Source organism: Typopeltis vanoorti, chromosome 25, assembly GCF_054136105.1.
Source record: "Typopeltis vanoorti isolate ZY-2024b chromosome 25, IOZ_Tvanoo_1.0, whole genome shotgun sequence".
In the NCBI taxonomy this organism is placed as follows: Eukaryota; Metazoa; Arthropoda; class Arachnida; order Uropygi; family Thelyphonidae; genus Typopeltis; species Typopeltis vanoorti.
In genome coordinates, this window is record NC_143573.1 from 27,774,454 (window position 1) to 27,801,231 (window position 26,778).

Genomic DNA, 26,778 nt, shown 5'->3' on the forward strand with positions numbered 1-26,778 from the left:
CCAACTTTTCCTTTTTCATTGTGTCAGTTGCTTTTTCTAAAGCCTCAAAAAATTCCTCCACTTCTACCTTAGTAGAACCTTCTGTGGGACCATAGGCACAAATAAGTCTCATTGTCCAGTTCCCCATTCTCATATTTGCCCACATTACTCTACTTGAGACTGACTGCCATTCAAGAAGATTAGCCTCGTATTTTGTGTTGAATACTATGGCTACTCCTTCTTTTCCTTGATTGTTATTGCCTGAATATAACATTTTGTATTTATTGCTCAGAAAGATCTCACCAGTTTTGGTCTTTTTTGTTTCAGTCACCCCTATTATGTCGATCTGGTACTTATCTAATTCCTCAGCTAGCTCCATTTCTTTGCCATTCAGGCTTCTTACGTTGATAGTACCGATCTTTAACTCTGGTGATGTTGAGTTGGGGTTTGTTTTCAGATTTGTTCCAGTAGCTGACTTTTCGCTGTTCGCCCTGGTTCCCTGGCGAAAACAACGGGGGCCTTGTTTAACCGGGCGACGCCCCAGCCGGCATGAAATTTTGTCATGTTGTACCATCATTTTTTATTTTGGTTTAACCAATAAGAATACAATTTGGTCGGCTAAATCCCAAATTGCCAGCCCATCCTCGTTCGTTCAGTATCAAAGTAGATACCCAACAGGGTGCACCACGAGAAGGTGAGGATTGGACATTAGGTCAGAAGCCCTGGTCGGTTCTCCGCATTCCTTTAAAGGCTATGTGGAGGTCTCCTCTCAGTTATACAGCTTTGACCCTTAAGCACCCTTTGTTATTATTATTATTATTATTAAGTGACACCTCCAGGTGTCACATAACATGAAAACATGAAATATTAGTTTCTCAAAATTAATATAGAATGCTTGCTAACAAACAAACATGCACATACAAAGGAAATGAGGCACAAAAACATATAGCTTCCATCTTCCCCCCCCCCCCCCCCATTCATTTGGTGAAGTAACTGAAGTAACAGAAAACCAAAATCTGCATTATGAAACAAAGTTTTCATCACAGTGCAAAAATGTGCATGATGGACATTTAACATAGTTATTTCTGGCAACTTGTTGTATTTGTCAATTTATTTTTGCAAATTAAATGCACTTTAGTTTCTGCAGTTGATAAAAGTTTATAAAAAAAAAGAAGAAATATACATCTTACTCAAACATGAGTGGATGGCAGTCTCCTTTGAATGTGCATATTCATTTGATGTAAGCATTCTACATTAATTTTAAGAAGCTAATATTTCATACTCCAAACAAAAGTACAGTTCAGACATTTTTTCTTTTCTTTCTTTTTCTCCCATCAATCATTTCATTTTATTATTTATTGCATTTCATTGCATTATTTGTTAATTATTAACAGACCCATGCTCTCCGATGTGAGATGGACATTTAACACACACACACACACACACACACACAAACAAAAAGCAACACCATGCTACTTATCCAGGAATGATTACAATATTATTCATGTTTGTACTAAAAGTGCAGAACAGAGAACATATAATTTCCACCATTATCTGGCTAGTTCATATAAAATCATATTTATCATTTTCTGAAATACCTCTCTAAGCTTTTTAAGAGCATGTTGGTTAACTGCAGAAAAATAAAGTTTATAAGAATGATTATCATAAATGTACTTAATCCTAAATTTCAACAATAAATATTGTGTAAGTTTCGTTTTGATTTTCTGTAACATATTACAATTTTTTGAACTTCTGTCAATGTTTCCAGCATTGAATTATGAAGTACTTAGTCACTATAAACTATGAAAAGTACTTCAGTACAATTGTAGAAATACCTTTTTGTGTACTTCTGAAATAGTGTTCCTCTGGACAGATAATAATGGTTCTTCCTGTTTGTCCAAAACATGAACATTTGTAAAAGCAAGGGATGCTGTAGACCGCAGGATGGTCTAGATCAGCGTTTCTCAACTCTCAACATTTCTAAGCCCAAGAACCAGTAAAATGCCTAAAACAATTCTACGGACCATTAAGTTACAGAAGTGTAGTAGCTGGGGGGGGGGGGGAATCTGCCCTGGGCGGCACATTTTTGGCATTTAAGAAATCTTGCCATACTGTCTATAAAACAGCAACTGAGTGATGAAATAGACTTCGACAATGTCATCAACAATTTTGCAAACAGAAAAGCAAGAAAAATAACATTTTAGAATGTTGGAATTAAAGTTTTACTTCAAAAATAAACATACTGTTTTAATTTATTTCCCTATACGTCGTTTTGACTTTTTGTAATTTTTTTTAAAAACCTATGTAGGAATTACCAACATTTTGGAAAAACTGTTACATTTATAACATAATAAATCTAAAAGCATGTTTAGAATACATATGGAAACATAATTAAATTGGAAGCAAACGATTAAAAGTGTATTATCATTGAACAAAGTTTTCATTTTTATTAAACAAATGAATAATACGATATAATTATGTTACTACTTACTTTTAATGAGATGGTTGCGCTTCTCAGTCCTTGCAGAGTTGCTGGATATCTGGCTCAGTATTGGTCAATTTCAGTCGAAGATCAGCAAACACACACTGAGACGATTTCTGTATTTTGTTTTTATTGGAAGGAGCGATGAAAAATCTTTCTCACAAAGATAGGTTGTAGAAAACTGCATGACAATTTTCAGTGCTTCTTCAGATAATTCAGGAAATTCACTTCTCACTGAAGGCGAGATCTAGAATTGAGCCAAACCAAGATCACAGAACTGCATTTTAAGCCCACTGTCGCTTGAAAGCTCAATTAACTGTTCTTTGTTCGATAATGAAAGGTTGTTCTGGTGACTGTAAGCATGAAATAGATCACGAACCCACAGAAGTTTCTTATAAAAGTTATTCGGAAATATGTTTCAAAATTCCGTTTCAGATTTTTGAGGTGATCACAAACTCTTTCCAGAAACTCACAATCAACAAAATATCATTTTCCACTAAAAAGGATTCCAATGTTGGAAAAGGTGCAAATTGTATGCCTTTTACATAATTAATCCATAAAACCAGTTTTTTCTCGAATGCCTTTATTTTGTCATAGGCATCAAGAACAGTTAAAGAATTTGCCTGAAGGGAGAGATTTAGTTCATTCAATTTCAAAAAAATGTTTGAAAGATAGGATAGTGTTGATAACCATGCTTCGTCAACAAGGAGTGATGCAAAATCACAATTATGTTCATTTACAAATAATAAAACTTCATGCCTTAATTGAAATAACCTTGTTAGTACTTTGCCCCTGGAAAGCCAGCAAATTTCAGAATGAAGCAAAAGTTGTATATATTCACTGCCCATTTCATTGCAGAGTACTGAAAATAACCTGTTATTTAAAGGTCGAGCTTTAATAAAAATTAACTTGCTTTACACCGTTGTGTAGCACGGTTTTAAATTCTGGTGGCATTCCTTTGGAGGTTAACCTTTCCCTATGTATGAAACAATATACCAGATCCAGCGCCACTTGCTTGACCATAGAAACAACCCCACTATGCCTGCCTGTAAAGGCGAGAGCTCCATCCGAACAGAAGCGCATACATTTTTCCCACTGGATCCCTTTGTGTATTATGTAATTATTCAGAGTGTGAAATATTTCTTCTCCAGTTGTTTGGGATGACAAAGTTCTACAAAACAGAATATCGTCATGAATGTTGTTATCATGTGCATATCTTACGCAGCATACTAACTGTGTATTATTTGTAACATCAGTAGTCTCATCTATTTGTAAAGCATAATAAGGGCTCTTCTTAACTCTTTACAATTAACTGAGATTCTATGTCACTTGCCATATCATTAATTCTGCGGCCAACAGTGTCATTTGAAAGAGGAGTAAAATCAACATATTTTAGTAACCTGTTGCAAACAGTTTTTATCACATCTTTTATAGCTAGAAGTAGTAAATTTTCCCCGATAGAATGAGGTTCCCTGTTTTCACTATGCGCAAACTTAAGAGATAGGATGCTTCCAGTGCCTTGTTATTAATGGAACCCATGGCCGAAACTAAATCTTTCCCATGATTTAATGTCCCTAAGTGTCGCTGAAAAAATTCAATTGGCTTATTTTTCTTATCGCAGTGTTTAGTTTCTAAATGTCATCAGAGTATCTCAGGTTTCATGCACTCGTTCGACAAACACTTCATAACACAAAACACATTGAGGTCTCTGTTCACTTTCATCTCCACACCAAGTAAACCCGAATTCCACATATGAAATGCCATATTTCCTACTGTATTTTTTCTTTGAACTGCTTGTTTCTTCTACTTTAATGGTATCAGATTTACTCGCCGCTACAACAGGTGTATCAGAATTAGGATTAGCGTGACCTGTTTCATTTGCTCTTCTTTTAAAAGTCCTAGTTCTAAGCCACTTTTCCATTATTAAAAAACGTTTCCGAAAAATATATAAATACTGGGGTTAACTCAGGACACACTTTGTACAAGTATCATTTAGCACTTCTGAAGGTATACTGAGCCTCCTTGGTTGAAGGAGGAAAACCTTCAGTAATAAAAATCAATAAACAACAAGCCATTGGTTGAAATGTGGATAACACGTGTTCACTTCAAATCTGACAAAACAGCAAGGGAAGGAGGAAGCAATAAAACTATATTGTTGTTCACTTAGCCCTCTTATTATTCGTCATTCTGCCGCTACAAATTTAGCAGCAGAATGACGAATAATAAACGAGGGGCGAAGTGAACAACAATATAGTTTTATTGCTTCTGCCTTTGAACATTCTGATGCCATTTGTTGTTTTTTTTAAGTCTCCATTTGATTTCAATAATTTTTACTTACTTATTCCATTTTAATTTGTTTTGTTTGGATAATTTAAAAATATATATTTATTTATTTATTTAATTTAAGTCTGCCTTTGGACTACCTGTCCCATCGTCGTGGACCACAGGTTGAGAAACACTGCTCTAGATAATAGGATCTTTTGGTGACTGAATAAGATTAGCTAAATATAATGCAAGAGAGAGAGAGAGAGAGCCAATAGGCATGTGGGTATACAACAGCAGTGGAAGAAGTGTTGGGCAGAAGTTATGACCAACTGCTTTGGCAAGAAACTAGTAGGCATCACACTGGTATTTGGGCACAATGCAAGTTTTCGGTTTTGGTTCTTTCAAAATTGGTTTTGGAAGCACTGATTATTGTCATGCAGCTGTTTCAAGCTTTGGTATAAGCAGTAAGAGAAAATGGAGCTGCTGATGAAGACTATTTATGGTATGCTTGATTTTTCACTTGTGCAGGCTTTGGAGAACCAAGGCTTAGACAGGGGATGGTGGTTTAGAGCAGAGTGGAGTGGGGAACACACATTCCAATACAGTAAGGATTACTTCAGTGATACGATCAGCAGACATGTTTGGGTTGGAAGCCAAAAGAAGAGCAGGTCAGGTCAGGTCAGGCCAGGCCCATCCACAATGGAGGGAAGGAAGGGGGGGTGCCTTTGAACTTGTTCACTGCCACTATTAAAACTGATGTACTCATCAGTGTCACAGGATACTTTTATGAGGCAAGGAAAGTTTGTGCTTTCTTTTCTTCTGTTTGTGAGTGAAGTGATACCACCTGATGATTTTTCTGGGATCAAAGTTACATTCACTAGCTAACTTAATGATATCATGCTTTAGTGCACTGTCACTTTCTGTATGAAGGTTGAGAATAACACCACTGGACTTCTTATTTTTGGTCACAACTGAGATGTGTTCCATTGATGTAATGAGGTTGCAAAGTTTGTTGTTATTGGAGGAGGGTGCATTTATGTTTTAAGTGCCATTGAGCAGTTTGGGCTTGATTTCCAGTGATTTGATTATGCAGACGAGTCATGTTAATAGTGATAAGGAAATGCCCTATATTGTTGATGTGCTCTTCTAAGTTTAGGAGCTGTTTTACTAATGGGAGGCACAGAAGAAAGGCTGGTTCAGGTTGGTGAGAAGTTTATATCCAGATTTGTCTATGTTTGTACAGGAAGCATGCAACCAATGACAACAGAAATCACACATATCTCATTTGTTGTGTTGGTGGTGTTTAATTTGCAACTGTTGGTTTTGTCAGTGTTCAACTGCACTATACTGGTGAGAGACCCGATACACCCTACCATTATTAGGGTGCCACTATCATTGCTTTGTGTGATGAGCATTTGCACATGGTAGACATTAAATTCAGAAAAATGAATTATTTTGAGACACTCAAAGTACAGTGGTATCTCGCTAATCTGAACCTCTTTAGTCCAAACCATCCGGTAATCCGAACTGCAGTTTGAAAGAAAAAAAAGTTTTATTTATTACGTATTATTATTTTTGTACTATTATTTTGCATCCAAACTGTACTCCATTGTTGCAATCAATGAATCAGAACATAATACAATCCATTAAATTAAAATATTGTAAAGACCCGTTTTTAAATGTAATTTCCCAAAATTATAATGTTACCACATCAATAAAAAATATAAATTTGAATGATGTTGCATTCTCAGTTGCTGCTGCTTGGGAAGCCTTGAACCTGAAGCAATTCGAGCGTCATGGAAAATACTGTGGCCTTCTAGAATTTACCAAGATAACTACGGTGATATACAAAAAGAGGAAATTTAAAATGTGCATAATTTGGTTAAAAATATAAATGCAGATGTTGAAATTTCACAAACAGATTAAGGAATTTATTTATAAGCAGATTAAGGAAAAAACAGTTAAGGAATGGATTACAGGTAGAACCAAAAGTGAATTCAAAATCAAATCATATGTTGAAATTATAAATATGACGATACCAAATGAATCAGAAAACGATGATGACAATAAAGAACTCAAAGAAAAAAAAAGTAAAACATGGAGAGGCAGTTGACAGTTTTAATATGTGTATAGAATGGGCTAAGCAGAGAGATGCGCCATTCCACAAAATTTTATTGCTAATGCAGCTCTGAGAAGAAGTATTCGAAAAACGTTTAGCTTCCAAGAAGCAAAAGAAAATCAGTGACTTTTTTTTATACAGAGAAATAAAAAAAAAAAAACGTTTTTGTGTGTTATTTTGTAAAACTTTTTTTTGTGTTGTATACAAGAAAGTGATATTTTTTACGCAAATTGAGTTATGTACTGAACTATGCAATTTTATTAAATCAAAATCCTGAACAATACAGATATATACAAACTAAAGTTTTTACGAAAATAAACTTGTATTATTTTTTAAGTTTTACATTACAGTACAGTAGCTTTTTTTCTATCAGTTACTTCATTTATTTACAGAATTAAATTGATGTACCATTAGAATCTGGTTGTTTTTATCTTAAATGCTAGTTATTGTTGTCTCTTGGGGGATATTCGCTAATCCGAACCTTTCACTAATCTGAAAGATCACAGTTTTTATTAGTTCGGATTAGCAAGATACTACTGTACTTATGATTCCACAGGAATGCTGGGCTCCTTAGGATATGCTGCTGAAATCACAGCAGCAGATTGTTTGGCGATTTTGAGGAATAACACTTCTGAAAGTGATAAAATATGGGAGTACTAGTCAAGAGCAACTTATTTACAAAGTAGTCCCCTTCCTGAAATAAGTTATGCTTGGGAGGAGGATTGAAATTTAAGTCTGCTAGGAAAAGTAGGTAGGATTTTGCAGATTGGAGATGGAAGCAAACACTGTTGATACTGGAAATTGGAAGATTCTATAGAGTTAACAAGTTGACCACTTGGGTCACTTTTGGTTCCCACGATGCCTGTATTCTGGTTTTCATAGTGGCTAGTCACTTGATTTCCACATTAATATCACTTTTGATCCCACCACTTTCGGCATGCTCCAAATACTTCCTGGAAGTCTTTTTGTTGAAGCACATCAAGCACCACTTGCAATTCATTTTGAATGTCGGCTTGGTTGGCCGAGTGGTTAGCACATCTGTTCTCCAGCCAAAAGGTTGCGGGTTCAAATCCCACCATGGGCATGGATGTTTCACAGACAGTGCTCTGCTGAATTGGCCACTATTATTCCTCCACTCTCCTCCAAAATCATTAAAACAAGAGCCACCGCTAACCAACACCCTTTTACAGTCCATCTTGAAACTCACCAAACCAACTTCACTGCCTCACATCCCATCCACTCCTGTCCTTTGGAACAGGGTCTCCTACTCTGCCTTTCCCAAAGATTACAATCCTTAGCTGTTCAAGCAAAATGTGAACAGATTCCTCCTATTTCTCTTGTCCATACACAGCACTAATATCTATGGATCAGAAAAAACATCGACACTGTCAAATTACACAAATCTTTATTGAGAAGATGGTCCAGAACATACACTACTAATACCTTTGTTTTGTCATATTTTTTAGATGACGGAATTTCTTCAAAAAAAAAAAAAAAAGCTTTGGCTGTTCCTTTATGAAATTGTAAACTTCAACAAAAGAAATGTGTTTAGAATGTACTTTTGGTATTAATATTGCCTGCACAGCTTCAATGGACAACTGGGTTATTTTCATTAGTCCAAAATGCACTAATAATGAAAGGAAACACCCTTTCTAATGATGCATTTGTGCCTGGTATTCATAACACAAAACTCACAACGTGTATTATGTTCCAAAAACTGATGGCTCCAGTTTTCATGGTCTGAACTGTCTCAGTCCACCTCTTTGTAGCCATCACACCACATTTCTTCCAATATTCAATCTTAAATTCACATAATTCACTTCATCAATTACTTCCAGTATGTTTAGGATATATTGCTGAACAACATACCAAGATGGAGGGATACTTAATAAAACTCATTTAAAATCACTCAGTTCTGCAAAAGACTTGGCCAAGTTTTCTATGTATTCTAGGAAAGTATCACAGAAATTCCTGATAGCGTCAGTAAATTCAACATCTCTGATGACATCATCCTCTAGCAAGTTAGGTTTTGAGGTCTGAGACAGCAAATGTTAAAAAAAAAAAAAAAATTAATCTTTTCCAATGACCATATGTTTTGTTAGAACAATCAGTTCTTGTGCCACTTCGTCCCGAAATGTTCTCTCATTCAAATGTCTCTCATTCATGAACATGAAATCTCATTCATGTTCATTCACTACTAAGGTAGCAGTGAATGAACATGAATCAGACAAGGGACTGCAGAATATTAATAAAATTAGAAAATATGACTCGAGACCATGAAACATTTCATTCTTTCCAGAGCATGAAAGTTATCTCATCTTCACACTTCCTAAACTTTGTTTGTATTCCACTTCAATAAAACTGAAAAGATTTCATTGCCTCAACCCTAATAGTGAAAACATGAAATGTTGAAACACTTTCTTAATAACTGATTTAGCTTATGTGAAATGCACATATGTTGCCAGTTTATACTGGCAACATATCAGTTCTTCTTGCTTAACTTATAAAAAAAACATCACTGTTGTCTGAAAGTTTATTTATTTTTTTCTTCACTTGGTTAGAGTATAATACGGCTCCCACTGAAGAGACCTCAATAAAGGTCGAAACTAGTCTGGGTAGTGGCCCTTCCCTTAATGCATAACATTAGACATATCCGCAAGGAGATGTGTTTTGCATTATAGGAGATACTGAGATAGGACCGTTGGTAGCTTGCTCCACCTTTGCAACGAGTTGCCTGGTGTTGTACCACCTTACCCCAGTCCTGAAGATACTTTCAAGTGCAAACTTTGTTTGCTCACACTTGGATAAAGGATTAAACTAATTTTATTATCACTGTTGTCTTTTTTACAATGTCACTGAAGTTGGCATTGTAGATGTCACAATATTATCTCATTGGTTAATTTATTATTATTACGGGTGACTCCAAGGAGTCCTTAGACTCATCAAGGGAGGCCCTAAACATCATGTCCACACAACTATTCGACATTCACACAGTATCTATCATACTTTACCTTTAACTCATTCACTGTCATAGCACCCACAACAGACTTTGGCAGCTTATTCCACTCATTGAATAATATATGCATGTAAACACAAGAAAGATATTTAATTAACCAAATATTTCGGTCTGGAAATAGTAGACCATCTTCAGTGGCACTACAAGAACAGTTTTAAAAAAAATACAAGGTGGAATACTAACAATAGATCATTTAAAAATAGAACAAGCCGCGTGATGTTATATCACTAAGTATTAAAGGGAATATTTTTAAGCAGAGACATGATTGAAATAAAGATATGAATTAATAATATTAAATAACATAAAATTAGTATGAATTAATGAGTTATCCTGATTAGACTTTCCCAGATTTTTGATATAGATGTACAGTCATTCTAATTCAGGTTAGGACAATGGAGTAAGGCCTCTACACTTTCTTTGAATAAACGTTCAAATTTATAACGGGATCTATGTAAGAGGCGAGTTTTTGACCAAAGGATGTTGTGGTTAGTTTCAATCCCGTGCTGAGCCAATCCAGATTTTTCAGGTTTGTTGTGATGAATGGAGGACTGATGTTCTTGAATTCTTTTTTCACGAGAACGTCCAGTTTGTCCAAAATAGGAGAGATCACAGTTGCAGGGAATTTGATAAACTCCAGGAAGAGATGTAGTTGAACGTTTGTCTTTAGGAGAAGGAAAATGGGAAGATAATTTGTTAACAGGTGAATACATAGCTGTTAACTCATATTTGTTCAGAATTCTTGCGATAGGTTCTGAAATCCCAGAGATGTATGGAATTGGAACTCGACGTACTGAATCTTCGTTGTTTTATGGTGGATTATAAGAATCGAGAAGATGTTGAGTACTCTTTTCGGAAAAGCCATCGAGTTTCATGTGTTGTTGGATAGTAGAAAGAAAAATCTGGATTGGCTCAGCACGGGATTGAAACTAACCACAACATCCTTTGATCAAAATCTCGCCTCTTACATAGATCCCGTTATAAATTTGAACGTTTATTCAAAGAAAGCGTAGAGGTCTTACTCCATCGTCCTAACCTGAATGACTGTATATCTATATCAAAAATCTGGGAAAGTCTAATCAGGATAACTCATTAATTCATATCAATTTTATGTTATTTAATATTATTAATTAATATCTTTATTTCAATCATGTCTCTGCTTAAAAATATTCCCTTTAATACTTAGTGATATAACATCACGCAGCTTGTTCTATTTTTAAATGATCTATTGTTAGTATTCTACCTTGTATTTTTTTTTTAAAAACTGTTCTTGTAGTGCCACTGAAGATGGTCTGCTATTTCCAGACCGAAATATTTGGTTAATTAAATATCTTTCTTGTGTTTACGTGCATATATTATTCAGTCTTTATGTCACAAGTATCCTTAAAACATCAAATTCCACTCATTCACCACTCTAAAAGTAATAAACCTAGCTCTAACACCCTTATTAGCCACACTCTTTATATTTTTTCAATATGGATAGAATGTGATACACCAGTAACTCAGATGTTTTTCCTACAAGATTTTATTATACATACATACATATTCACAAGAATATAGTAATTTTATTACTATAAATATTTCAACCAGAAACTAACTGGTCATCATCGGTGCATCAGCATAATCACAATGAATGTACAACAAAGAATGTTAATCCTATTTACAGAGCTGAGTCACATGCTGGATGCCACCAAGTGGGTGGTTACAATAAAATAAGATTAAAGCCCAAATTTAAAATTAAGTGATTTGAATTAAATTAAATTTTATTTTAAAAAATAATTAAAATGGAGGGGGGCATTATTGCTTGTCATTTATGAGGATGAGACTCTCCCAAATCTTGGCAATAGCAACAGTCATTCTGATTTAAATTTGGGTAGTGTAGAAGTGCTTCAGCACTCTCTTTAAATAACCGCTCATACCTATACCTGTACAGATGTAAAAGGTGAATATTCGAACAAAGGATATCATTGTCAGTGTACTCCCCATGCCGAACAAGGCCAGATTTTTCAGGTTTATTCTTGTTAATATAAGAATGGGTGTTCCTGTAGTCTTTTTCTAACAGAACATCCTGTTTGTCTAAACTACAAATGATGACACTTACACTGAACTTGGTAAACACTGGGGGGGGGGGGGGATTTATCTTTTGTGGATGGTAACCAAGAAGAGATTTTGTTGATAGGGAAAAAAGTAGGAACTAAATTATATCTTTTCAGGATCACAGCAATCGCCTCCGAGATGCCTGCGATATATGAGCTAGGGACTCATCGTAGAGGTTCAGAGGTTTTTAGCAGTGGGCTTGTAAGAGTCCAAATTGCAATGGATGGTGCTCAATTCTTGTTGGAGAGCTTGGGAATTGGAGCACATAATACCTGCTCCAATGTTGAGCAAAGATTTGAAGATACCTATTTTTTGTCTGCTTCCAATTTTCTCCTAAATAAGACACTGTAACCACAGGCCAGTTCATGGAACTCATTGCTCAATTTCCACATCATGTATAATCCTTCATTCCTACTTAAGATTGTGTGTCAGCAAATAACTTCTTTCATGACTCATATCACTATGTATTCTCCTTCACAGGTGTTAAAGTTATGGCTGGTTGAGAACTATATAAGGCCATAGGCATGGTGTAGTAAATTTTATAGATATGATGTTTCTAAACAGGATTAGCATCTTTTGAAGAACTAAGGCTCTTTACTTTTGGGACTGGTTTTTGGCAGAAAAGCATTGAGAGGGGAAATATCAAATTATAGGACAATTGATTATCTATGTTTAAACATGGTGCGTTTTTCACTAAACCATTCCCTTTCTATTTAAGTGCCATCATAAATCATAACACCTTAAATTAGCTTTGTGTTCCTGAATGCTAATGTCACATTCCTTTCTAATATCTCAATCATTAATTTGATTCTGCCAGTGATGCCACCTATTCATATCCTAGTTTTACTTAAAACTCTTAATATATGCGTCTCTGATCTTTGATTAGCTGTTTTTGTCCTATAAATTAAAGATACTAAGAAATTATATACTTGGTTTAATCCTTTATACAAGTGTAAGCAAACAAAGTTTGCGCCTGAAGTATTTTCAGGACTGCGACAACTCGTGGTAAAGGTGATATGACTTCACATCACTTGCCTTAGTATTCCATAATGCAAAGCACATTTCATTGCGGACATGTATAATGCTATGCATTAAGGCAGTGTTTCTCAAAGTGTGGTACGCATACCCCACCTCCCGGGAGTCCATGAAAGGTCTTCAGGGGGTACGTGGCAATTTTCGACTATGCATCATTAACGCAAGGAATCATTATTAAGAAAAAAAGAATTATCTTAAACGTATATATTTCTCAATAAATTATACATTATGTATGAATTCTCATACTCAAATTGAGAGTTACTATCGGCAGGACGTGAATGTCCTGGCGATAGTAACTCGCTCCCTAGGGTAAACAACATGCCCTCCCGAATAGCGTTACTATACTGAAGACAAAGAAAAACAAGTAGTTTTATCGTATCACTGAATAAGGTATAGAGACATTTGCAGCCTATGAACATAAGATTATGAATAACAGTAGAGAAAATCATGCATCTTGTCTCACACCCGATTTTACATCTGACCATCTTCTAGCACAGAGATTTTCAACCTTTTTCATAATATGGCACATCTAGACTAATTATTAAAATTTTGCAGCACACTAAAAATATATTCTTTTAATTATTTTGACAAGCTGGCAAAAAATAGGCATCATTTTAATTGATTTACACACACAAGATATTAATAATAGTAATTACTTATCCTTTTGGCTCTAAAAAAATTTAAACTATATTTTTGACATTTTGAGTAAGAAAAACAACTCAAAATTATTCGAAATTATTTTAAAAAATGTTTATTGATTTTTTCAAATGAATATTAAATGTATTAAATAATATACATACTTGAGTTTAATTTTAATGAGATATCTGAGCTTGATATTGTTTCAGAATATCTTTTGTGCAAGGTCGAATTTTAGATAGGAATACTCTTAAATCATCTTCCAAGGCTTGCAGCCGCGATCTATTTTTGTTCTTAATAATATTCATTGCAGAAAAGCTTGATTTTCACATATATGACATGGAGAATGGAAGAAGTACTTCTATTGCTTTTTTGGTAATATCAGGAAATTTACTTCTTAGAGATAACCAAAATGAAGTAATATCTATTGTTGAATGTTTTAATTTTAAGCCTCTGTCATTTCTTATATCTGTTAATTCATCCTCTTCTGTAATCTTTAAATTCCCCAATTTACACATGCTTAAGACAAATGGATCTCTTATCCAATCAAAGGTGATATGTCAAGTGAGGGAAAATATTTTTTCAATATGTGTATTTAGTAATCTTAAGGTTTGTAAAATGAGATCTATTAGATTTTCATTCAGTTTGCACTTTTTCATTAGTTCAAACATATTTACTGCATTTTCTTTTCTGATTCTTTCTTCCCAAAGCATTAGTTTTTCTTTGAATGCATTAATTTTGTCAGTGGAAGTAAGAATGTTTTCACAGTCTCCTTGCATACTTTTATTAAGTGTATTTAAAGATTGAAATATATCAGCAAGAAACGCAACCTTACTGCACCAAAGCTTGTCGCTAAGAAAATCTGATAACTCACATTGTTGAGTTGTCAAAAAAATTAGAATTTCCTCTTTTGGTTCATAAAATCTTGATAAAACTCGACCAAGAGATAACCACCTCACTTCTGTATGTATTAACAACTGTGTGTAAGAAGCTTCCATAGAGGAGCATAGTACTGCAAACAATCTCGATTGTAACGGCCTGGCTTTTACATAACTGACAATTTTGATAGTCTCATCTAGTACTTTTTTAAGCTCAGGTACCAATGATTTTGATGCTAGTACTTCTCTGTGGAGAAAACAATGTGTAAAAATAACTCTAGGATTCCTATTCTGAGCCAGTGTAACAAATTCTTTTACATTTCCTGATATCGAGTGGGCCCATCCATGCAAATACTGATGCAAGAATCCCAAGACAAGTTATGGTAATTAAAGTAATTATCAACAACTACATCAAAATTATCCTGGTTCTTCGTTGTTTCCGGGAGTGGGCAACAAAATAAAAACTGTTCTATAATATCTTCCTTATAAATAAATCTACTGAAGGCTAGAAGTTGAGCTTTACCAGTTACATCAGTTGATTCATCCAACTGAATAGCAAACAAATCTGTTTCTTTAATGTGAGATACCACTTGCAACTCAAATCCTGAATAAGTCGATAAATGGTGTTATCTGACATAGGAATTTTTAAAATCTCCTTTTCATATTCCTCACCAAACATGATATTAACAATTTTACAGCATGCTGGCAGAATTACAGATTTTGCAATTGTGAGAGATTTCATTTTTTTAGCAACAATTTCTGTGATTGCATAACTGGCTTGAATAGTTTTATTCAGTAGAAGTCTTTTAAAATATTCAGCCAGTTTTTTTGCTCAAGTGAGCATGTTTAGATTTTAAATGTCTTTTTAATTTATTTGGAACCACAGTGTTGTTTGCTAATTTTTCACCACAAACTACGCATGTAGGACATGGCGGATCTTCTTGACTGGAAATAAAGCAAACGACAAATAATTTTCGTCATAATGGCAAATGTTAGTTTTTAATTTAGTTTTAGAAGAACTAGTACTAGATATGGTATCAACCGCACGGTTAGCCTAGTGGCTTTGTGCTTCGCAAACCATATGCCTGGGGAAGGAGTGTCCCAGGTTCGATTCCCGTTGTAGACGTGAGGATCTTCCTCCGGCATAGCCAAGTTAGCCGGTCTTGGGCGCAGTCAGTAGGGTTTTTCCCGCCAGTTTATCTGGCGTTTTTCATCCCGCAAACAGGCAAACCGTGAACATACGCCTCTACAGTCAAAAATATACCCCCCCCCCCAGCGGCAGACCAGGCGACGGGTCGGTTGGGAGTAGTACTAACAAGAAGTCGCATCTAAAAGTAACATGCGGACCCTGCATAGGAAGCAGGAATGACGCGTAGAAGAAGTAGTACTAGATATGGTATCAGCTGCTGATGTGCTGGGCAAAACGAGCTTCATTTTCTTCAAATTTTCGTTTTTTTATTACAAATTTATCCATGTTAAAGGAATACTATTGAATAAAATTAACCGAATGAAAAAAAATAAATAAATAAAAGAACTCTTACCAGTTACCTTAAAAATAAGAGAATTAAATGAAGTTATTTGCGCACACTTATCAAAAGATTAAAGCTAATTAACACACAATTTTAAAACGATTCACCAACCATAACTTTTGTAAAATATACAGAGAGACAGATGGAGGACCAGACACTAATAAATAAATGTGCAAATTAGGACATTATTTCTTTCAATTAATATGTATTCACAATTCTCGAGGCATACCGGTTGTAAATCGCTGTTCCAGCACAACACTTCAATTTGAATGCTGTCTTACAGTTTAAACATAAGCAATATATTGGTCTTAAAAAACAGACCCTAAACCCACAGTATGGTGGAGATACGTGGACGATATTTTTATCGTTTGGAACCACACAAAAAATGACCTGTTCGACTTTCTTAACAAAATCAACTTTTTACACTACACAATCAAATTCACTCTAGAACTTGAAAAAGATAACCAATTATCATTTCTGGATACTTTAATTAAGAAGCTTCCGAATGGTGGTATCAACCTCTCAGTTTACCGCAAACCTACCAATACAGGACGTTATTTACATTTCACTTCCTGCCATCACATTTCTCAGAAACTTAGTATTGTACACATGTTGAAGAACCGTGCTTCCCTCCTTACAACAGATCAACAAGACCTCCAGGAAGAACTATCCCTGATATCCACCAACCTTACCCTGAATGGATTTCCTCGAAGACTTGTCCACAAGATACTTTTCCCTGAACCCCCGACAAAGACAACAAGATGATATACGTTATATTTCTACCATCGTCATTCCATACTTAGGGACAGTTTCCAATAAGATTGCTAGACTCTTCAGGCCACATAAAATAAGAGTGGCCTTTAAACCCACAGAAACGATTAGACAATTCTTAAGATCTCCAAAAGATAGCCATCCTTTCACCAAATATGCTGGAGTTTATAACATACCCTGCTTGTGCGGCTTGAATTACATCGGCCAAACTTCAAGGAGCCTTGAAATTAGGCAAAAAGAACACATAGGTGACGTCAATAATAACAGAGAAGAAAAATCGGGGTTAGCTTTTCATTTCTCAAGAACGAACCATACCATAGAGTGGGATAGAAGCACAATTCCTTACATGGAGGAGGACTTCTGCTCCCGAATTTTTAAGGAGGCCACAACATTTGCCCGCTGTATACAAAACCTTAACAGGAACCAAGGACTAATCTTGCCCGTGATCTGGAAGACCCTTATCAGATCCTTCAAGTCGCCAGAACTGAATTATAGTGCCAACTATAGAACGTTCCTAAATAACAACAAGTGATATCATCCACGCTCTATGAATGTATTGTACGCGCTCTGTTCTTTGTTTAATATAATTGGAATCTGTTGATTATAGTTTGTAACAGTTTTTTTACTTTTTAGTGCCTTACATCGGTTATGTACCCTGAAGATGCCAACAGCCTTAGTTGGTATAACATGGTTGTTTATTATATGCACTTGATCAATATAATCCCATTAAAAGTCTTTCCAATATATTGGTCTGTGTAATGTTCTATTTAAACTGTATAACTATCATTTTGAAGGGCTTTGCTCTTGGCACTTTATCTTGTGACTTTTGGTCATATTTTTCTGACAACGTGTCTTAAAGTAAAAAGTTCATCCTGAAAATCTCTATTTATTCTGACCTCAGATAGTTGTTCTTGGAATTTTTCTTTCACAATTTTTATTCCTCTGTAACAACCATAAATGGTCTTCTTAAGATAATCATTGTAGATAAATGATTAGATTAGTGGTCAAATTCTTCTCTCTGATTTGCAAATGTATAATGCACTATTCTGTAGAGTACTGATTTTTTTTTTTTTTTTTTTTTTTTGGCAGAATGACAAAGATTTTATGGAGATAGCAGCCAGTATATGTAGAATTTCAAGTGACTTAGACATATACTATCTTCTAATCACAATGCTGAAAAAGAGCTTGGATGAATGATAGTTATACATTATATCCATTATATATCCATTATAAAGGTCCAGTATGATACAATTTGCTCATTAAATAAGCATAGTAATTAAAAATAAACATCTCTTGAAACTGTAAAAATAATGGAGAATTGTCATTACTTCTTTAAACTAATATTTTTTCTGAATTTAATTTAAATTCACATACCTTAAGGTTAGAAGAAACATGCTTTGCATCTGGTATTTTGGAGTGCTTAACAGGATCAAGCAAAGATTCATCAGCACTGCTATTCAATTCTGAGTCACCCAGAGTAGTGTTGACAGGTGAAGAGGATATTGGGAAAGGAGTGTGAGAAGGAGAAGGAGATGGAGATGGGGAATATCCCAGGGGTGGCATATGAGGGGTTGGTGAGAACCTATCAGGCAATGGCTATAATGATTTGGAAGAAATGAGAGGGAAAGGAGGAAAACCATGAAGGAAACATTTTGTTAGTTTAAATCAAGCAAAAACAAAGAAAAAAGAAATAAAAATGCAACCATGTACATAAGAAATTATAATGATACAATTCAATCCAATTTTCACTATCTAAAAAAATCAAGCTAACTATTCAACTATGAAGCATGCTAGAAAATAAAAATTTAAGAGATGATGAAATTTAAATACAGCTAGCTATAAAATGCATAACATTACAATAATATTAAATTATACTACATAATAATTTTACATTAACTATATAAAGTGTCACTTTAAAAACATTTGCTGTTAACATGCTTATCATATTACATTAACTTTATGGTAGTCAATCAATAAAAATACATGCTTTGCACACTAATTTTACAGAACAAACAACCATAACAGTAGTGACAGCAGCTGGTCATGCTGGTAATTGCTTCTAAACTGTACTAGCACTATACATGGTTATAAAAAATTTTAAATAGGAAATAGGGATAAAGGAAGGCAATTTCTCTTCCTGAGAACTACCACTAAGAAAATTTCATTGAGAGAGAGAGAGAGAAAGAGAGAATGAAAGGAAAATAAAGAGATTAGTTTAGAACAAAGCTGGCAAAAGCAGAAAAGTAAGCATACATTTTTTTTAAAATGCTTTCTAATACTAATTTCTAATTTAAAAAAATGTTCAACACATGTAAAGGAAATTAGAATTTATTTACAACCCCTATAAATTTCTCTCATTGTAACATGATAAAAAGAATTGGTTACACTACAACATTCAAAATATTACTACAAGAATGAGTAAAACAGCATTTGTCATATTTTCACGTGCCTCGGTCACAGTCGAGTAGGCAGGATGTAACACTATTCAAGTTCCAAGGAACCAAGTCAGGTATATGAGGTAGGTTCCAAATGTTTCCAGCCTGACATACAAAATCTGCACCAATTTCAAAACTGTGTGCGTGACAGATAGCACCATCTACGGGGGAGCTTAGTGTTGTACTACCCAGGTGATGACTTACGCTTGGACACGCTGATAGTTCTTCGGCATGAAACTCTTAGATCTCAGATTTCAATCTCCGAGTTTTTGTATCCGGCTTTAAAATAATGAGGGGTTTATTATCCCCTTAACTTAATTTACACTGCCGGAAAAATAGCCTCTTGGCTCTTTATCATAGTAATAATAATATATGGATACACCGGTCTGGCAATTCGTTAGTAGGGGTATATTTAAGTTTGGTTCACTTAAACCTTGGTATTCCAGGTCTACCTACTCACTGATGAGACCTCAATAAAGTTCGAAACCGGTCTGGGTAGTGACCTCTCCTCATAATATAAAACAGTAATACATCTATTAGGAGCTGCATTTTACATTATGAGAAAATATTAAGGATACTGACGGAGCTTGCTCCACCTTTGCAATGAGTTTCCCTAGTGTTGTACTACCCAGGTGATGACTTACGCTTGGACTCGCCGATAGTTCTTCGGCATGAAACTCTTAGCCAATGGCTATAATCCACATAAGATAAACAAAATACTAAACGCTCTTAAGAAACCCCTCCCACCATCCACCACAGAGAACTACAACAAAACAGTCATCATCCCATACATTAAAGGCACATCCGATAAGATTTCAAGAATTCTTAATAAACATAAACTACGCACTACATTCAGACCATGTAGCAAATTAGCAACCCTTATCCGCTCACCCAAGGACAGCATTCCCCCTTTATCACATCCAGGAGTCTATCAAGTATCCTGCTCATGTAATCAAGCCTACTACGGTCAAACAGGAAGAACTGTGAACAGCCGCATCAGCGAACACAAAAGATACGTCCGGAATTATCACTATGGCAAGTCGGGCCTAGCAGACCATGCTCTCGATACCCCTGCACACAGGATCAACTGGAAAAACACAAAAGTACTACACAGAAGCTCTTACAAGTTGGAGAGATTGTTTTTAGAGGCGACAGAAGCCCTGAAGCACACTCCAAATCTCAACAAATATGGCTGTATTAACTTGCCTAAGATCTGGGAAACAGTCATCTTAAGAAAAAACTAGTTTTTTTTTTTTTTTTTTTTCAGATAGAGGGCGCCAAAAATCAGGACTCTAGTCTTTGTGTTGCTGCTACAATTTTGTTTAACTAGTCCGTTGATTACACCATATTGTTATAGTCTCGCGTATTGTGACAAACTGTGTTTTTGTGCTCTGAAGATGCTGGTTATAACACCAGCGAAATATCAGCAATAAGTTAATAAATTAATTATTTACTTAGTTTCTGTGTTCTAATATATACTGTTAAAAAATAAACAACATTTTATATATTTGTTTTTATTATTTTTAATAGGATTTTGCTAATGTGAGTAATTAAGGCTATTGTTCTGTGTTGGTTACATTGGAGAGCATTTGCTTTCTTGGAGACTGGTATTATCAGGGACTTTGTTAAGTCTTCTGGGAGATCTCCATTTTCATTTATTTTAGCTATTAGTTCAAATATATCAATTTTTGTTTCATCATCCAGATTTTGAAGGGCTTCACTTGGGATGCTATCGATTCCTCGGCTTTTTTTCTGGCTAAGTCTTTAAGTGTTTTTTCAAACTCTTCTTTTATTATTGATGTTCACTATTGTCTTCACCTTCTGTGTCATTTTCTTCCTGTTCTTCTCCTTGAGACAGGTGTTCAAGATATTTTTTCCATTCTTGTAATATTTCTTCAGAATAAATAATTAGTTTACCATTCTCATCTATTAGGGCATTCTTATGTGTGGCCATTTTCAGTTTATTGCTGATTTTTGTTATTTGGTTATAAGCTGTTGATAGTGATGTTTTCTCCCTGGTGCAGGACACCAGAGTGTACAGAGGATTTGAAATTGGAAGTGATCACTATTTAGTCTTGAGCAGGATAAAATTGAATTTCATATTGAAAAGAATAACATGTAAGAAAGTTTTAAAGCAAATAAAAGTTGAGCAGCTCTCAGATGTTAACTGTAGACTAAAATACAGAAATATTATTGAAAAGAAAATGAAAGAGTTTGAGAACAGGAATCAAACCTTGGAGATTCACTGGCAAACTCTGAAGGAAACATTGATTGATTCTGCCAGAGAGGCATGTGGTGAAGTTGTGTGCAAAGATAAAAAAATCAGAACTCCCTGGTGGACAAAGGAAGTTAAAGAGGCAGTGAAGGAAAAGAAGAAAGCATATCAAAAGTTCCTGTCAAATAAGTCACCTTGTGCTCTTAGAGAATATAGAGACAAATGCAAGAATGCTAAACAGTGTGTAAAACTAGCTAAACAAAAGTCATGGGAGGACTTTGGCAAGAATATAGAAAATAAATATCAAGAAGGTGGCAAAATATTCTGGAGGTTGTTGAAGAAGCTTAGGAATGGAGGAAAGAGTGCTGTAAAAGGAATTAGAGATGATAAAGGTGAAATGAAAACAGGAGAAAAAGATATCCTTGAAGTATGGAGTAATTACTTTGAAAAACTGCTAAATGAAACAAGCAGTGATGACAGCACAGTGATAAAAAACACTGACCAGGCATGCAGTCAGGAATACATATCCATACTTGAAGTAGAAAAAGCCATCAAAGGCTTGAAATGTGGAAAGGCAGCAGGAGTAGATGATATTCGACCAGAAATGCTGAAGTATGGTGGTATAAGAGTCTTACAGTGGCTGCACTGCATGGTTCAGAAAGCCTGGACAGAGGGATGAATTCCCGATGATTGGAGTAGAGCTCTCATAGTACCCATATATAAAAAGGGAAATAAAACTGAATGTGAGAATTACAGAGGTATTTCCCTACTGAGTGTTCCTGGCAAGATCTATGCAAGTATACTTGAGAAACGGTTGAGAAGAATTGTGGAAGAAAAGCTTGGTGAAGAACAAGCTGGATTCAGGCCAAATAGAGGCTGTCAGGATCAGATCTTCACTTTACGACAAATAGTCGAGAAAGCATGGGAATATAACAAAGATCTGTATTTAAGTTTTGTCGATTTGGAAAAGGCATATGACAAGGTGCCAAGAGAGAAGCTATTCAATACGCTGCAGTTATATGGTGTCAATGGGGCATTATATCAAGCAATACTTAGTCTTTATTTGAGTTGTGAGTCAGCAGTTAGAATTGAAGGAAGTACAGGAAGATGGTTTAATGTTAAATCTGGTGTGAGACAAGGATGTACATTATCCCCTCTGTTATTCATTATCTATATGGATCACATTATGAAGGAATGTGGTATTAAACCTGATATCAAAATTGGAGATGTTAATGTCAGCTCTTTGCTTTATGCGGATGATGTTATACTTCTAAATAAATCCGCTACAAGTCTGCAAGATTCTCTGACTAAATTGAATAGCTGTTGTAATAGATATGGTATGAAGGTCAGCAATAAAAAGACAAAGACAATGAAAATAGGCAGAATCATTGAAAATGTCAACTGTGTTGTGAATGGAGAACCTGTGGAACAAGTAAAACATTTCAGCTACTTAGGCACAATTTTTACTGAAGATGGTAAACTAAATATAGAAATAGACAACAGAATCAGCAAAGCTGGTATCGTGGGAAGTCAATTGAATAAATTCATATGAAATAAGAAAGAAATTAGTCGGAATACTAAATTAGCTGTATACAAGACTGTGTTCAAACCAATTTTAACTTATGGATCTGAGAGCTGGGTCAGAAGTAAAACACATGACCAAAGACTAGAGACCGCAGATATGAGAGTCCTGAGAAAGATTAGAGGCATGAACAGATGGCATCAATGGCAATATCATATTAAAAATGAGGATATTAGGAAAGAACCTGACATTGTCAGCATCCAGGAATGCGTTAGCAGAGCTAATCTCAGATGGTATGGTCACTTAAATAGAATGGGAGAGGAAAGATTAGCAAAACAAGTGTTCTCTGCCAGGTTGGCAGGAAAACGACCCAGAGGAAGACCAAGATATAGGTGGATTGATACGGTACAAAGTGCCTTAGACGATAGAAATATAAGATCTGATAATGTTGGAGTGTTGACAGGTAACAGACTGATCTGGAGGAAAATTGTAGATAGGAAGTTAGTAATGATGTAATTTTTTTCATGTAGTACTGTCATATCCTGTACACCCCTTGAGGGTACATGGCAGGAATTTGATGATGATGATGATGGTTATAAGCTGTTTCTAGATTTCCTTTATTAAACAGTTCTGTCTTCTTACATTCTTCGTGGAGGTATTCTTCTTATGCTTACTCACATTTTCTTGTATTTTTCTTTGTTTTCTACTTTTTCTGAATTCTTGTATAGCCTCCTTCGCTCTATTAAATCTAAATTTCTTTAGTTATCCATGGTTTTCTTATATTTTGCTTTTCTCTTCCTATTATTTTGTTACTAGCTTTTAGGATATTGTTGTTTATTTGATTCCACTTATCGTTACTGTTTGCATTTTTCTTTGCATTTTCTTGTGTTAGGTTTTTGGTGGCTTCCTGAAATTGTCTTTTGATGTTTTCATTTTTAGTTTCAATATGTTGATCTTTGTATGTTGTTGTTTTTTAAATTTAAATTGTGTTTTCATTAATACAAGGTTGTGGTCACTATCAACATCTGCTCCTGGGAAGGATTTACTAGATTTGACTTGGTTTTTAAATCTTGCTTTAGCCATTATATAATCATTTTGGTATCTATTTGTATCTCCGTGTGCCTTCCAGGTATCTTCTTCTTCTTTTGTGTGTTTGGAATATTGTGTTTGTGATTATTAATTCCTTCTGTTTGCAGAAATCTACTAGATGTCCTTTGTCGTTTCTCTGTCCTAAGCTAAATTTTCCTACAGTATTATCCTCCTTTCCTTCTCCTATGATTGTGTTCCAATCCCCCATTATTATTGTGTTGTCTCTTTGTTTGAATATGTTCCATATATCTTCAATTTGCTCATACATTTCAGCTATTTCTTCATCTTTATGTCCAGTTGTAGGCATATAGATCATTATAATGTTCAGATTTACTGGTTCATTTGGATGCTAATTGCCATGATTCTGTCAATGTGTTTGATTGTTGTGGTTACTTTTTTGCCTAAGTGTTTCTTGAGTATTATTGCTACCCCTGCTTTTCCTCTCTCTCTTCCTGAGAATATTATCCTGTAGTAGTCGTCGCTCCAGAAATCAACTTGATCTTGCCATCTTGAATTGTATATTTATAAATATTATATATATGTGATGAGAATAATAAATATTGTCATTGTATCATTCAGAAACATTTTATTAACTTTGGTTCCTGCAAAACAAACAAATGTTTCCACTGAAAAGAAAAACTAAGATGGCCTGACAAATTTTTCTAAGTATCCCAACTAAAAATTTAAATAAAATTCAACCAAGGATGAGGATATGCACATATTTAAGTGCTTACATTGTGAAATGCATCTAAAAAACATGAATATCTTAATAATCACACAGAAATTTAAAAAGAAAAGTTCGGGTATGCTAAGAGTTCCAAAAATTGCAGAATTTGAGACTGGTTATAATTGTCCAGTTGTCTGAATTAAGGTAGCAAAGTCCAAGCTATTTTTTTTTCCCTGATAGTGGATTTTTATTTCATTATTACTGTTTTTAAAACTTATAAGGAGGAATATATTGGGTTTATTTGGCTGTATTAATATAATTAAATCAAACCGACTAGTTTTCACTGCATATAATTTGGATGAAAAGGTTACATGGCATGCAATATGCTGGTGGAACTGAACTATTCCACCACTGTAATACAAAGTGATTTGAGGAACTATATGCTTTCTAAACTTCAACTCCCTGCCCATTATTATCATCAACTCCTTGACAGGTTTAGGTGTTGGTTGTCATTTATAACAGTGCTTCATATAAACAACCAGAGGAAAATAATTTATCAAACTTACTATTTCAATGGATTTCCAACCAACATCTGCAGTGCACAAAATTACAAATGTGACACTCATGGCACTTAATCAGACTGATGTAAAAACAGTACTAATTTTAACTGAAAAGAATTAATGTCCTAACAAGATGCAGAGGCCAGATAAAAATTAAATTAATGCAGGAAAGTAGTGGTAAATGTGGTCTCAGGATAATGTCCCTGATTTTGGCAAATTATCTATATGGGTACTCCATGGAGTCAAAAGCCTCCTCGCAGGAGACCCACACCATCCATTAACACAATACCTATTATACAACTCCTTAAACTAATTCACTTTTGTGATGCTCACAACCACCTCTGGCAATCGATTTTACTCATTCACTGCTTTCCAAGTAAAGAACCTAGTCAGCACACCCTTACTAATCACACTCTTAGACAACTTCCAAATGTGACCTCTTGTTTTCTCCCTACTTTCCATGTATGGAAAAGTTTCTATCATGTCTCCTCTCCAACTGTGTGTGTTGCAAGTCAAACTTTGCAACTCACACACCCTCAATCTAGCCTCATAGGGAACATGTCACAGACCCATCACCAGCTTAGTCACTCGTTTCTGAATCCTCCCCACTACTTCCCAGTCCCCTAGAAATGCAGGTGACCAAATCTGTGCACAGTAGTCAACATGTGACTGAATCATGGCCTTAAACTATCCTGCAAGGTATCTCTCTCTCTCTCTCTCTCTCTCCAGTTGTGTATTATTAAAACAACTGAATATTCCCACTCAAATCTTCCACTATATCATTAATGTACAAATTAAAGAGTAGCTGTCCTAGTACAGAGCCCTGGGGCACTCCACTAGTCATCCTCATTAATGTTGATCCTACTCCAACCATACAACATTCACTGATGTCTATCAGCCATCCCCTTATCCATGTTACCAACCTCATATCCATTCCCATTTGCTCCAACTTATGTAATAATTTTCCATGCAGTATTCTGTCAAATGCCTTTACAAAGTTTAGCAGTATCACAGTGTCAACATTTACTTTATCCAATTCTGCTGTCATCTTATTATAAAATGTGAATAAATAACTGAGGCAGGACTTCCCTTTTACAAAGCTATGCTGTCCCCTATATTAAAGCAGATATATCTATTGAGGTTGGAGAAATGAATCATAGCTGACGCTGATTCTAAAAATTGTCTCTCTGGTCTATAGTGACTTCTATGCAACAATTATTTTTTTTTTTTCATTTAATTCTGTGAGAAGGGCATGCTCTGAGCATGATTATGCAGTCCTGAATTGCCATTTAGACAATCAAATAATTGCACTCAGCCAACTTTGGACGGACTGGTAGGTCTGTTAACATCTAACCCCCACAAAGATATATAATTCACATTTTACATCCCCCCCCCCACCTCTCCAATCTAGAAGAAGTTGACAAATCATGTGTTGATGTATCATATATTTTGTTTCGACCTCCAAGCAAGTGGTTATATATTTCTC

The 26,778-nt window shown here is 35.1% G+C and overlaps 1 protein-coding gene across 1 annotated transcript in view; it reads right to left on the reverse strand.

Moving 5' to 3' along the window:
• LOC150092621 (protein lap4-like) overlaps nucleotides 1-26,778 on the reverse strand; it is a 737,075-nt gene that overhangs the window by 89,824 nt on the left and 620,473 nt on the right. Inside the window, exon 33 of the mRNA XM_090414245.1 lies at nucleotides 18,179-18,400. Coding sequence (XP_090270371.1) covers nucleotides 18,179-18,400 — 222 coding nt within the window. The remainder of the gene's footprint in view (nucleotides 1-18,178; nucleotides 18,401-26,778) is intronic.